Source organism: Eubalaena glacialis, chromosome 4, assembly GCF_028564815.1.
Source record: "Eubalaena glacialis isolate mEubGla1 chromosome 4, mEubGla1.1.hap2.+ XY, whole genome shotgun sequence".
Taxonomy (NCBI): domain Eukaryota; kingdom Metazoa; phylum Chordata; class Mammalia; order Artiodactyla; family Balaenidae; genus Eubalaena; species Eubalaena glacialis.
In genome coordinates, this window is record NC_083719.1 from 186,688,850 (window position 1) to 186,703,603 (window position 14,754).

The window sequence follows — 14,754 nt, forward strand, 5'->3', positions numbered from 1 at the left end:
CAGGTGAGCAAATGGAGGCCCCGGTGGGATTCAAACCCTCTGGGCCCCACCCTTAACCGCACATACAGTCATCTTTGAAGACACATGCAGCTGAGTCTCTTAAAACAAGAAGGGCCACGGCCAGGACCAGGTTGGAGTGTGAACGGCTGCGTGCGAATAAAGCCCAGTGGCTGCACAAACCGGGTTATCCATTCGTGCAGCCCTCACCCCCGACCTTAACTGGACGCTTAACTGCGGGATTGATTTTTGGGGTCTGTCCCAGTTGTCAGCGGCTCCTCCGTGACCGTACAGGGCCAGGTATACAGGAGGTGCTCAGGAGACGGTGAAAAAAATGAACCGAATAAAATCCTGCCGTTTGGGGCCTGGAGACCGTGGACAGAGATTTAAGTTCCCGGGGCCCTCAGTTTCCCCACTTGTCAAATGACGGTCAGCTGGTCCCCACCCCACATGGCTGTGTGTGGAAAAGAAGAAACACCTGCAAAGAGCAAGCGCTGCCTAAGTGAGCCTCACGTGAATTCACCACGAGGGCCCTACCGCCGCCCGCGCATCCCGGGGCATCCAGGGCCGTGCGTCCTGGATGCTGTGGGCCCGGCGAGGGGCCGGGTTTGGACGAGCGGAGGGAGGACCCCGGCGGGGCGCAGGGGGCAGGTGGGCGGTGCGCGGTGCGGGGGCCCGGGAATGAGGGCGGCCCCCCCCCCAGCTTCTTTTGTCTCCCGAAGGCCCGGGCGCCCGGGAGCTCGCCATGGAAACGCCCGCCGGGGAGGGGGGCAGAGACGCGAGAAACCCGGAGACCAGGACACTCTCCCCGCGCCCGGCCTCGATGGGGCTCCCCGGGCCCATCCGAGAGGTCCGGGAGGGGAGGAGCCCGCAAACACTGGCCCATGCCCGCCCCCGCGGGAGACCGAAACCCCGGAGACCCAGAGACGGAGGGCGCAGGAGCAGCGGGGGCGGGGACGGCGACGGACGCGCGCGGCGCCCCGACGCGCCGAGACAAAGAGCCCCCGCCCCTAGCGCCGCCTCTAGGCCGCCGGGCGCGGGGTCTCGGGCCGGGCGGGGCCCCTCCCTCCCCGCCTCCCCTCCGCCCCCGCGGGGGAGGGGCTGGCTTTGTGCTCGCCGCGCCGCAGCCCCCGCCGCCGCCAGCTCCGCCCTCAGAGCGCCGGCGCGCCAGGTGAGGGGCCTGCGGGCTGAGCGAGGACCCCACCGCTCCTCCGGTCCCGAAGGCCCCCGCCCTGACGCGCGGGACGGACCCCGGCCCGGAGGGCCCTCGGTCAGGCCGTCCCCGCCCTCTCTGCCGAGCCCCCTCCCGGCCCCCATCCGGATTGGCAGCCCGAGCGTTGGGCAGGGCCGCAGTGCGCGGGGGGAGGCCGCGGGCTCCCCTCTCCCCGGCCTCAGTTTCCCTGGGCGGTTCCTGCGCATCCTGGCCCGCCCCTCCTCCGCGGGCGCTGGGCACCGCGTTCCCCCAGGGCTCAGTCTGCGCCCCTCCCTCCTCCAGCGCGGCTTTGTCCCCTCCCATCACGGCCTGTGGCGCCCCCGGCACCATGATCTCGACCAAGGAGAAGAATAAAAGCCCGAAGGACAGCATGACGCTTCTGCCCTGCTTCTACTTCGTAGAGGTGAGTGGGGGGGGGGGGGGTCGCGCTGGTGGGGGCGGGGCAGAGGCCTCAGTTCCGCCGGCCCTCGGGGACCCCCACGCCGAGGGACGGGCACAGGTCGCGTCAGCCTCGGGTCCAGGCACAGCTAGGGTGCCTGGGGGTGGGGGTGGGTCAGAACACTTGGGCTCTGCAGGACGAGTAGGAGTTGCAGAGACGCAGAAGGATGTTCTGCAGGAGCTGGGCAAATGCTGGGAGGCGGGACCTTCAGTCTGGGGTACGGGTCAGCAGCTCAGATGAAGGGGCTGGAGCAAGGTGCTGGGGGCCATGGGTGGGGGTGCGCGGGGTATGGATGCGGTGTCTTCCTCCAGCGTGAGGGCCGGAGGCCTGAAGGTCTGAATTGAAATCCCTCCTCTGCTAATGGTGGAGGCTCCTGCACTTCGCCAAGCTCTGATAGAACAGGCTGGGTACATAGTGAAGGCCTCGTCAGTGTTTAAGAAGTAAAAGATGGTAAATGCAGCCACCGGGCACATACTAAGCGCTAATGACGTGCAGACAACGTGTAGCCACACTTAGATGGTTAGCACCTGGGTTACCCACAGTGCACCCTGCTTGCCGTGCTGGGAAACCCAGCTCCAGCGAGGGGCCCAGACAAGGTGTGGGTGGAGAGGGGGAGCCACCAGACCTGAGCAAACAGCATCCCCCACCACTCTGTGCAGGGTCATGGGTACCTCCCCAACGGGCAGGAAATCTGATGATTCTTCAGATTTGCATTTGAATCCTCATTACAGTAGGTTGTACCTTCTCAGTGTTCTCCAGGCCTCACGGAGGCAGCACTCCCCCCCTCCCCAGGCGCCTTCCCCCCTCCACTTCCCACTACTCTCCTCTGTGTCCCCTCCCAGAAAACCTTTCACACCCATTTAAGTCCACCAGATATGCAGCCTCCCCCCACCACCTTTGCAAGCACAAGTTCCTGCCCTTGGCTTTTTTCTAGCGGAGATCGTTGCTTACCATCGTCCCAGGAAATGGTGCCCCATCCTTTTTCACTGCCACGTAGTACTCCAGCGCTGGGCCCCAGCCCCAGGGAGCTGGGCACTCGGGTGCTTCCTAGCCTTTGTGTCTCACAGACTCACAGAGACTCTTTAAGCCCTTTGGCCTGTGTCACCCCGCACAAGTGTGCAGAGCTTATCTGCAGGGTACCTCCCTGGGGAGCAGGGTGTGGTCACTCGGGAAAGACCCCAAAGTCCTCCCACGGAGGCCCCCACGTGCGTGCCTGTTTTCCCGCAGCTGCGTCTGCCCCGAGCGTTAGCGGCGTCTGGATTTTGACCCACCCAGGGGGCACAAAACCATATCCCAGACCCGGTCTGCATTTCCTTTACAGCCAGTGTTCCATTCATTTTTTTTTTCTTTTTTTTTAAACGCACACGCCCCCAAAGCAAGCAAGTTGGCTCGACATCGTGGGTGTGTGTGAGTGATCTTCCTTTGGTGCGGAGATATGCACTGAGGGGTTCCTGGTTTTCAGCCGAGGGTCTCAGGAAGCGGTGAGAGGCCGATGGTGGGATTCCGGAGGCACTTACAGACCCTCAGGTGGTGGCGGGCTCCGACGGGGGACCTCCAACCTGCCACCAGGGGCCGCCGGTTCTCCCTCCAGTCTGGTCCGGCGGGCAGATGCGGGCAGAGGCTGGAGGAGAAGCAGGGGAGCCGGCCAAGCGTTATAGCCACACCGCCTGGGGCTTGGAAAGTCGTGGGGGGTCTTCAGCACGACCCTGTCGCGGAAAGATTTGGTGATTTTAAGGTGCTTCCCAGTCCCCACCTAAACCCTCTTTGTGGCCTGACGCTGTCTGCCCGCCGAGCCAGATGACACTGACCGTGTGATCACGGAGGCAGCCGCTAACTGCTGCTAATACCGCTACAGGCTCCACGTGCGTCAGACTCTAAGCGCTTTCAGTGTATTTGCTTATCCAGTCCTGTATTGAAGCCCTGGGTGGTGGCCACTTTATTGGTCCTGTTTTCAGCTGGGGAAACTGAGACACCGGGAAGAGGTGGAGCCAGGATGCAAGCCCAGGCAGGTGGCTTCATTTAACTGCCTTGGGCCTCATGCCTGCATGCAGCAGGCACTCAATAAACGCTCCTTGCACACCAGCCCAGCTCCTGCAATCCCACCTTTGGCACTTCCCCTCTGGGAGCCCCCGGCCAGGGCTGCAGGGAGGGCCGAGGCCCCTCTCAGGGCGCCGTACAAATCGACTGGAGGTGGGGGCTTCCCAAGGCAGCTGGGCGCCATTAGGGGCCCGCCTACTCTCTGGTCCCCAGATGTGCCAGCCCCACCTGGCCCTGGTGGGGGTTTGAGTTTGAGATCCTTGGACCAGAAGGGGAGGCAGAGGACACCGGGAGGTTCTGCTTCCATAAGAAGGTTCCACTGGAATCTGCTCAATAGCTTTGCAGCACGAGTGGGTGGGTGAGTGAGGTGTAGATCCTGCCCCCTGCCCTCCTCGGGCGCCATGTCTGCGACTTGGTCAAACGCAGCTCAGTTTTCCTGAACCTCAGCCTCCTGCCCGTTCATCACGGCTGCTGTGAGCACGAGGAGCGTCATGTGTGCTGTGTGCCTGTCACCTGAGGACGCGTGATCAGGGTGTGCAGAAGGACAGTTGCACAAATGAGTGACTCAAAGAATTCATTCATTTATTCAGCACCTGCCATGGACCAGATGCCCATCTTCTCAGGGCTGAGTGTGAAGTTGGCACATAGAGGTACAGGGTGCAGAGGAAATAAAGCGCAAGGGATGGAGAGACTGGTGCCAGGAAGGGGGTCTCTGAGCAGGGCCAGACACCCCAGAGGAGTGTCTAAGTGCATCCTTCTATCCCTGAGAGGAAAGGCCCAGAGGCAGGAACCTGTCTGTTGTTTCTAGGTTGTTCAAGACAGCAAGGGTAGCTGGAGGAGAGAGATGAATGAAGTGGTGAGTGGGTGGATGGATGGACTGATGGATGGGTGGGTGGAATGATGGGTGGATGGATGGATGGATGGATGGATGGAAGAAGGCAAGCATGAGTGGGTGGATGAATGGATGGTGGCTTGGTAGATGGATGATGGAAGATGATGTATGGAAGATGGATGGAGGATGGGTGCTCGGATGGATGGATGGATGGAAGGAAGGGAGGATGGATAGATGGATGATAGTTGGATGGGGGAAATGGGTGGGTTGATGGATGGATGGGTGGGTGGAAGAAAGGAAGGAAGGAAGTATAGGTGGATGGATGGATGATGGGTGGGTAGATAGATGGATGGGTGGGTGGGTGGGTGCACTGATGGATGGATTGATTGATGGATGAGTGGAAGGGTGGGTGGGTTGATGGATGGATGGGTAAGTGAAGCAAGTATGAGTGGATGGATGATGGCAGATGATGGATGGATGATAGATGGATGGGAGGATGGATAGGTGGATGGCTGGATGAATGGAAGGAAGGGTGGGTGGATGAACGGATGGATGGGTGGATATTGGATGAGTGGATGCTTGATGGATGAGTGGATGGGTGGGTTAATGGATGGATGAGTAAGTGGATGGATGGATGGTGGATTTATGGATGGATGATGGCTGGCTGGCTGGCTGGGTGGTCGGCTGGATGGGAAATGAATAAATGGATAGAAGCATATTGGAAGTTGATGGACAGAGGGATGGGTGTTTGAATGAATGGATGATTGATGGATGAGTGGATGGTTGGGTTGTTAGATGGGTAAGTGGATGGATAGTTGATTTATGGATGGATGGATGGGTGGGTGGATGAGTGGTTGGGTGGAAAGATGAATGGATGCATGGGTGGGTGAGTGGATAGAAGGAAGGAAGGAAGGAAGGAAGCACGAATGGGTGGATAGATGGATGGATGATGGAAGATGATGGATGGATAGAGGTGGATTGATGGATGGATGATGGAAATTAATGGAGGGTTGGATGATGGATGAACAGATGGGTGGGTGGGAGAGTGGTCAGATGGATGTAAAATGAATAAATGGTTACATAGATGTTGGAAGTTGATGGACAGAGGGATGGGTATTTGGATGCATGGATGATTGATGGATGAGTGGATGAATAGGTGATGGATGGATGGTGGATTTATGGATGGATGATGGTTGGGAGGAAGGATGGATGAGTGGATGCATGAATGGTGGATTGATGGATGGATAAGTGGGTGGAAGAAAGGAAGGGGGAAAAGAAGGAAGTGTAGATGGATGGATGGATGAATAAGTGGATGGATGGTTGGATGAATAGGTGATGGATGGGTCGATGGGTGTGTGGGTGGGTGGATTAATGGATGAAAGGAAGGATAGGTGAATAGATGGATGGATGTTGATTGATGGATGGGTGGGTTGATGGATGGATGATGGAAGATGATGGATCAATGGGTGATAGATGGATGGGAGAATGGATGGGTGGGTGGGTGGATGGATGGATGATGGGAGGATGGGTGGATGGGTGGACAGATGGGTGGTTGGTTGGATGGATGGAAAAAGAATAAATGGATAGATGGATATTGAAGTTGATGATGGATGGGTGTTTGGATGAATGGATGATTGATCGATGAGTGGATGGCTGGATAGACGGACGAGTAAGTGGATGGATGGTGGACTTATGGATGGATAATGGATGAGTGGGTTGATGAATGGATGACGGATGTATGAGAGGATGGGTGGGCTGATGAATGGATGGATGAATGGGTAGGTTGATAGATGGATGCACAGATAGATGAGTGGATGGGTGGGTGGGTGGGCTGATGGATGGATGAGTGAGTAAGTGAATGGATTTATGGGTAGATAGATGGAAGGAAGCAAGCAAGCAGGAGTGGATAGATGAATGGATGGTGGATTGATGGATGGATGATGGAAAATGATGGATGGATGGGTGAATTATGAAATGGAAGGAAGGAAGGAGAGGTGGATGGATGGTGGATTGATGGAGGGATGATGGAAGATGATGGATAGATGACAGGTGGGTGGGTAGATGGATGGAAAGAAGGACGGAAGCAAGCAAACAAGGGTTCATGGATGGGTGGGTGAAAGAAAGGAAGAAGGGAAGGGAGGAAGGAAGTGTAGGTGGATGGATGGTTGGGTAGGTGGGTGGATGGATGAATAGATGGGTGGGTGGGCAAATGGATAGAAGGAAGGATGGATGAGTTGATGGTAGTTTGATGGATGGATGATGGAAGATGATAGTTGGATGGTTGATATATGAATGGGTGGGTGGATGGGTGGGTGTATTGATGGATGGGTAAGTGGATGGGTGGGTGGGTGAGTGGAAGTAGGAAGTGTGGATGGATGGATGGATGGATGATGGATGGTTGGGTGAGTGGATGGAGGTGGATTGATAGCTGATGGAAAATGATGGAAGGGTGGATGATGAATGGATGGATGATGGATGGATGATGGATGGCTGAATGGGTGGGTGAGTGATGGACAGATGGGTGGGTGGGTCAGTCGATGGATGGGTGGGTGAATCTGTGGATGGGTTGATGGATGGATGAAGGGGAAAAAAGAAGCAAGCATAGGTGGATGGTTGGATGTTGGATAGAAAATTGGGTAGATGGATGGATGGATGGGTGGATAGATTGTGGATTCATGTATGGATGATGGAAGATGATGGATTGATGGATGACAGATGAATGGTTGGGTAATGAGTGAAAGGAAGGAAAGAAGGAGTGAAGGAAGGAGGTGTAGGTGGATGGATGTATCTATGGATGGGTGGGTGGTAGGATGGAATGATGGATGGAAAAGGAAGGAAGGATGAGTGGGTGGATGGATGGATGGAAGGAAGGAAGCATAAGTAGGTGAATGAATGGACAGTGGATTGATGAATGAATGATGGAAGATGATTGAGGGATGAATGGATGGATGGAAGGAAGGATGAGTGGATGGATGGATGGTGGTTTGATGTATGAATGATGATGGAAGATGATGGACAGATGATAGATGCGTGGGTAGATAGATGGAAGGAAGCAAGCAAGCAAGCATGGGTGGAAAGATTGGTAGGTGGAAGAAAGGAAGAAGAGAAGGGTGGAAGGAAGTGTAGGTGGGTGGACAGATGATGGATGGGTAGGTGGAGGGAAGGATAGGTAGATGGGTGAGTGGGTGGATGCATAGGTGGATGGGTGGGTTGGAGGAAGAATGAGTAGATGGATGGTGGATTGATGGGTGGATGATGGGAGAGGACGGATGAATGACAAATGAATAGATGGATGAACAGGTGGATGGATGGGTAGTGTATGGATGGATGGAAGGAAGGAATCAAGCAGCATGAATGGGTGGGTAAATGGATGTAGGATTGATGCATGATGGATGGGAGGATGGATGCGTGGATGGATGGATAAATGGATGGGTGGGCTGATGGAGGGATGGGTGGATGGTTTGATGGGTGTGTGGGTGGGTGGATGGATGGGTGTGTGGGTGGGTGGATTGATGGCAGGATAGATGTATGATGGATGGATGGAAGGAAGGGAGGATGGGTGGATGGATGGACAGATGGGTAGGAGGGTGGTCTGATGGAAAATGAATAACTGGATAGATGGATGTTGGAAGTTGATGGACGGGATAGGTGTTTGGATGAATGGATGATTGATGGATGAGTGGGATGATGGATGGATGGAAGGAAGGAAGGATGAGTGGATGGATGGTGGATTGATGGATGGATGATGGAAGATGATGGATGGATGGGTGGGTGGATGGGTGGGTAGAAGGGTGGGTGGGTGTGTGGTTGGATGGGTGGATGGCATATGGATGAGTAAGTGGGTGGATGGATGATTGATGGGAGGAAAGATGGGTGGTCAGATGTATAATGAATAAATGGATGGATAGATGTTGGAAGTTGATGGACAGAGGGATGGGTGTTTGGATGAAAGGATGATTGTTGAATGGGTAGATAGGTGGTGGTTGGATGGATGAGTGGGAGGGTGGACTGATGGATGAATGGGTGAGTAAGTGGATGGATATACGGATAGATGGATGGGTCGATGGAAGGAAGGAAGCAAGCATGAGTACATGGATGAATGGATGGTGGATTGATGGATGGATGTGCATGGATGGATGGATGGATGGATGGGAGAAAGGAAGGACAAGTGGATGGATGGATGGTGGATTGATATTGGAAGATGATGGGTGAATGGAGGGATGATGGGTGGGTGGGTTGCTGAATGGATGGATAGGTGGGTGGAAGAAAGGAAGGAAGGAAGTGTAGATGGATGGATGGATGATGGATGGGTAGACGGATGGATGATGGATGGGAGGCTGAATGGGTGGGTGGATGGGTGTTCAGATAGATGGATAATGAATAAATGAATGGATAGATGTTGGAAGCTGATGGATGGGTGTTTGTGGATGAATGGATGATGGGTGGATGAATGGATGGATGGGTGGATGGGTTGATGGGTGTGTGGGTGGGTAGATTGATGGATGGAAGGAAGGATGAAGGGATGGATGGGCGGATCAAAGGAAGGAAGCATGAGTGGATGGATAGATGGATAGAGGTGGGTGGATGGATGATGGATGGGTGGGTGGGTGGGTGGATTGATGGATGGATGAGTGGGTTGATGAATAGATGGTTGGGTGGACTGGTGGGTAGATGTATGGATGGGTGAGTAAATGGATGGATAGATGGATGGAAGGAAGGAAGGAAGCATAAGTGGATGAATGAATGGATGGTTGATTGATGAATTGATGTTGGAAGATGATGGATGGATGGAAGGAAGAATGAGTGGGTGTATGGATGGTGGATTGATGTATGGATGATGGAAGATGATGGATGGATGGGTGAGTAGGTGGATGGATGTATGAATAAATGGATGGAAGGAAGAAAGGAAGCAAGCAAGCATGAATGGTAGATGTATGGATGGTAAATTGATGGATGGATGGCTAGATGGAAGGATGAGTGGATGGATGGATGGATGGTGGATTTAGGTTAGGAGTAGGTGATGGAAGATGATGAATGGATGGATGGGTGGATGCTGGATGTATGGATGATGGGTGGATGGATGAATGGACGGAAGGATGAGTTGATGGATGGTTGGTGGATTGATGGAAGATGATGGGTGGTTGATGGATGGGTGGGTTGGTTGATGGATGTGTGAATAGATGGATGAAAGGAAGGAGGAAAGCAAGCAAACAAGCATGAGTAGATGGATGAGTGGATGGTGGATTGATGGATGGATGAATTGGTTAATGGATAGATGGAAGAAGGAAGGAAGGATAAGTGGATGGTGAATTCATGGCTACATGATGGATGGATGGATGAATGATGGATGGGAGGGATGGATGGATGAATGATGGATGGGGGTGAAGGATGGATGGGTATGTGGGTGGATGAATGGATGGGTAAGTGGATGGATGGGGTGGGTGGGTTGGTAAGTGGAGGGTAGTAAGTGTGGGTGGATGGATGGATGATGCATGGATGGGTGGGTGGATGGATGGAAGGAAACATGAGTGAATGGATGGATAAATGGAGGTGGATTGATGGATGGATGATGGAAGATAATTGAAGAATGGATGATGAATGGATGGATAATGGATGGATGAATGGGTGGATGGATTATGGATGGATAGATGGGTGGGTGGGTGGATGGGTGGTGAGTGAAGCAAGCATGAATGGATGGATGAATGGATGGTGGATTGATGGATGGATAATTGAAGATGATGGATTGATGGATGGGAGGATTGGTGGATGGATGGAAGGATGGGTGGGTAGGTGGGTGGGTGGCCAGATGGATTGAAACTGAATAAATGGATAGATGGATGTTGGAAGTTGATGGATGGAGGGATGGGTGTTTGGATGAATGGATGATTGATGGATGAGTGGATGGGTGGGTTGATGGATGGATGGATGGATGGGAGGATGGATTGGTGGGTGGGTAGGATGGCTGGCTGGAAGGAAGGAAGGGTGGAAGGGTGGATCAATGTGTGGGTGGATGGGTGAGTGGTTGGGTGGAAGCATGAGTGGATGATGGATGAATGGGGGGGTGGATGATGGATAGATGGTTGGGTGGTTGGGTTGATGGATGGATGGCTGACGGATAGGTGTGTTGATGGATGGGTGAAAGGAAAAAAGGAAGCAAGCATGGGTTGATGGATGGATGATGAATAGATGGGTGGATGGATGGGTGGGTGGATGGACAGAAGGAAGCATGGGTGGATGGTTGGATGATGGATAGATGAGTGGGTGGATGGGTAGATGGGTGGTTGGATTGATGGATGGATGATGGATGGATGGGTGGGTAGGTGAGTGGAAGGGAAGAAGGAGGGAAGGATGGAAATGTAGGTGGATGGACATACCTGTGGATGGATGGGTGGGTGGGTGGATGGATGGATGAATGGAAGGAAGGAAGGAAGCATGAGTGGGTGAGTGGATGGATGGTGGGTGGGTGGGTGGTCAGATGGATGGATAATAAATGGATGAATGGATGTTGGATGGATGGATGGGTGTTTGGATAAATGAATGATGGATGGATGAGGGAATGGGTGGGCTGATGAATGGATGGATAGATGGATGGATGGGTGGGTGGGTAGATGTATGGATGGGTGAGTAAATGGATGGATAGGTACATGGAAGGAAGGAAGCATAAGTGGATGAATGGATGGTGGATTGATGACTGGATGATGGAAGATGATGGATGGATGGATGGGTGGGTGGGTAGGGTTGATGGTCGGATGATGGACTGATGGATGAATAGATGGGTGGGTGGATGGGTGTGTGGGTTGATTGATGGATGGATAAGTGGATGGATGGATAGATGGAAAGAAGGAAGGAAGCCCGCGTGAACAGATGGATGACGGATGGATGGATGGAAGGAATGTTGACGGATGGGGTGATTAGTGGATTGATGAGTGAGTTATGGGTGCAAGAGTGGCTCTGTTGGATGGATGGATCTGTGGATGTTACACAGATGGGTGGTGGGTCACTGGATTGCTGAATGAGCTGATCCGTGGGTGAACGGCAGCACGGACATGTGGATAGCTGGATGAATCAGTGAAGGGACTGAATTCATGGGCGGATGACTCCGTCAACGAGTGTGGCATGACCCTGGCCAGTCCCGTTTCTGCAGCTGCCCATAGTGGCGTCCTCCGTCGTGTCTCTGTACTTCCTGGAGCTGACCGACCTCTTCAAGCCGGCCAAGGTGGGCTTCCAGTGCTACGACCGCACGCTCTCCATGCCCTACGTGGAGACCAGTGAGGAGCTCATCCCGCTACTCATGCTCCTCAGCTTGGCCTTCGCTGCGCCTGCGGCCTCGGTGAGTCCTGGTGCGGGGCGGGGCCGGCTGTGGGCACCGCGGCCGGGAGCCCGACTGAGCACCTCCCTGTCTGGCAGATCATGGTGGGCGAGGGCCTGCTGTACTGCTTGCAGTCCCGGCTGTGGGGCCGCAGCGGGGGCCCGGGCGGGCCCGAGGGCAGCATCCACGCCGGCGGCTGCAACTTCAACTCCTTCCTTCGGCGGACGGTGCGCTTTGTAGGTGAGTCCCCCACGGCGTCCGCACGCTGAGGGTGGCGGGTCTGGCCCCAGCTCCCGCGCCCGGCCCTCACCCTCCCACCCCGCAGGCGTCCACGTGTTCGGCCTGTGTGCCACAGCCCTGGTGACCGACGTCATCCAGCTGGCCACGGGCTACCACGCACCCTTCTTCCTGACGGTCTGCAAACCCAACTACACCCTGCTGGGCACGTCGTGTGAGGCCAACCCCTACATCACGCAGGACATCTGCTCCGGCCGCGACACCCATGCCATCCTGTCTGCACGGTGAGCGTGTCCAGTCCCCGTCCCATGGAGCATGCAGGGAAACTGAGGCAGGGGCCCAGAGCTGGCGGGGCTCACCCGGGTGCCTCTTGCAGGAAGACCTTCCCATCCCAGCACGCCACTCTGTCCGCCTTCGCTGCTGTCTACGTGTCGGTGAGTCCCGGCCGGCCCAGCCCCATGCCCTGGACACCCCACCGGGACCGGCTGCCCTGACCGCCCGGCCTGCCCCGCTGCAGATGTACTTCAACTCGGTCATCTCGGACGCCACCAAGCTGCTGAAGCCCATTCTGGTGTTCTCCTTTGCCATCGCGGCGGGCGTCTGTGGCCTCACCCAGATCACGCAGTACCGCAGCCACCCCGTGGACGTCTACGCCGGCTTCCTCATTGGTGCTGGCATCGCTGCCTACCTGGTGAGGGGCTGAGGGGAGAGGCCCGGGAGCCCAGGGGGAGGTCTGAGGGGGGAGGCCAGCCCCACCCTGGGGGACTCTGCTGAGTTTTGTCCCTTGGTAGCTAGAGGCAGAATCTCATGGGCCCAGACCTGCCAAATGTGCTGAGTGAGCGACCTGAGGCCAGAATTTGTCCCATTGGGAGAAAGGCGGACTTCCCCTCTCGGACCCCCATGGCAAGTCTGTGGCTTGGTGGGGACCCTGGTCTCTGGCTGCCAGCCCCACGCCCAGCCCATGTCTCATCCGTAGGCCTGCCACGCTGTGGGCAACTTCCAGGCCCCGCCGGCAGAGAGACCAGCGGCCCCGGCACCTGCCAAAGATGCGCTGCGGGCGCTGACCCAGCGGGGCCACGACTCGGTGTACCAGCAGAATAAGTCCGTAAGCACCGACGAGCTGGGCCCCCCCGGGCGGCTGGAGGGTGTGCCCCGGCCTGTGGCCCGCGACAAGACCTCACTGGGCAGCCTGAAGCGGGCCAGCGTGGACGTGGACCTGCTGGCCCCACGCAGCCCCATGGGCAAGGAGAACATGGTGACCTTCAGCCACACGCTGCCCCGCGTCAGCACGCCCTCGCTGGATGACCCCGCCCGCCGCCACATGACCATCCACGTGCCCCTCGATGCCTCGCGATCCAAGCAGCTCATCAGCGAGTGGAAGCAGAAGTCGCTGGAGGGCCGCGGCCTGGGGCTGCCGGACGAGGCCAGCCCTGCGCACCTGCGGGCGCCAGCGGAGCCCATGGCCGAGGAGGAAGAGGAGGACGAGGAGGAGGAGGAGGAGGACGAAGAGGAGGAGGAGGAGGAGGGGGAGGAAGGGTGTCCAGCCCCGCCTTCACTGTACCCCACAGTCCAGGCGCGGCCGGGGCTCGGGCCACGGGTCATCCTCCCACCGCGGGCTGGCCCACAGCCGCTGGTGCACATCCCCGAGGAGGGGGTCCAGGCGGCGGCAGGCCTGTCCCCCAAGAGCAGTGCGGCTGTGCGGGCCAAGTGGCTCATGATGGCAGAGAAGAGCGGCGCCGTGGTGGCCGCGGCCTCCACGCAGCCCCGCGTGGCCAACCCGCCACGGCTGCTGCAGGTCATCGCCATGTCCAAGGCCCCAGGGGGGCCGGGCCCCAAGGCGGCTGAGACGGCCTCATCCTCCAGCGCCAGCTCCGACTCTTCCCAGTACAGGTCGCCGTCAGACCGTGACTCAGCCAGCATCGTCACCATTGACGCGCATGCGCCCCACCACCCCGTGGTCCACCTGTCTGCGGGTAACGGGCCCTGGGAGTGGAAGGCGGCGGGCGGTGGGGCCAAGGGGGCCGAAGGGGAGGGCGGCTACGAGCTGGGGGACCTGGCTCGCGGCTTCCGTGGGGGACCGAAGCCCCCGGCTATGTCCCCAGGCTCCTCTGTTAGTGACGTGGACCAGGAGGAGCCGCGGTTCGGGGCCGTGGCCACCGTCAACCTGGCCACAGGCGAGGGGCTGCCCCCACTGGGTGCGGCCGACGGGGCCCTGGGGCCGGCCAGTCGGGAGTCGACGCTGCGGCGCAAAGCGGGCGGCCTGGTGCTGGGTGAGCGGGAGGCTGCGGAGGCGGAGGCGGAGAGCTACTACCGCAAGATGCAGGCAGCCCGCAGGTTCAAGGACTGAGGGCGGGGGCGGGGCCACGCGGCAGGGGGGGGCCCGGGAAGGGGGGGGGGGTCTGGCCGAACGCAGACGTGGGGCCGCCATCAGACAATAAAAGGCAATCGTGGAGCAGGGTGCGGCTTTTTGGAGTGAGTCATTTCGGTCAGAGGACCCAGCCTCCAGGGACCATGCGTGCGCGCCTGAGGGTGGGGGTCTGTCTGGTGGAATGCAGATGTGGGTCCCCATCTCCAGGCTCCCTGAAACCCCCAAGCCAGAAGTGAGGGGAACAACACGGCTGAGTTTACACAGAGGAGGAAACAGCAGTGAAACAAACAGGCCCAATAAAGAGGGAAATCAAGTGCAGGAT

General features: G+C 56.9%; 1 protein-coding gene across 1 annotated transcript; it reads left to right on the forward strand.

The window, feature by feature from the left end:
* Positions 1-1,140: 1,140 nt before the first annotated feature.
* PLPPR3 (phospholipid phosphatase related 3) lies at positions 1,141-14,411 on the forward strand. The gene is made up of 8 exons (XM_061190952.1): positions 1,141-1,168; positions 1,493-1,613; positions 11,663-11,848; positions 11,926-12,067; positions 12,153-12,348; positions 12,441-12,498; positions 12,582-12,755; positions 13,041-14,411. Exons 2-8 carry the CDS (start codon positions 1,539-1,541, stop codon positions 14,409-14,411), a joined length of 2,202 nt encoding a protein of 733 aa, XP_061046935.1. The 5' UTR covers positions 1,141-1,168; positions 1,493-1,538.
* The last annotated feature ends 343 nt before the right edge of the window (positions 14,412-14,754 follow it).

Bases quoted from the DNA above. Each gene is read 5' to 3' on its own strand.
- PLPPR3 (XM_061190952.1), top strand. From the start codon at position 1,539: ATGATCTCGACCAAGGAGAAGAATAAAAGCCCGAAGGACAGCATGACG. The intron at 12,068-12,152 runs GTGAGTCCCCCA...CCCACCCCGCAG, and splicing joins GCGGACGGTGCGCTTTGTAG to GCGTCCACGTGTTCGGCCTG. The intron at 12,499-12,581 runs GTGAGTCCCGGC...GCCCCGCTGCAG, and splicing joins TCGCTGCTGTCTACGTGTCG to ATGTACTTCAACTCGGTCAT.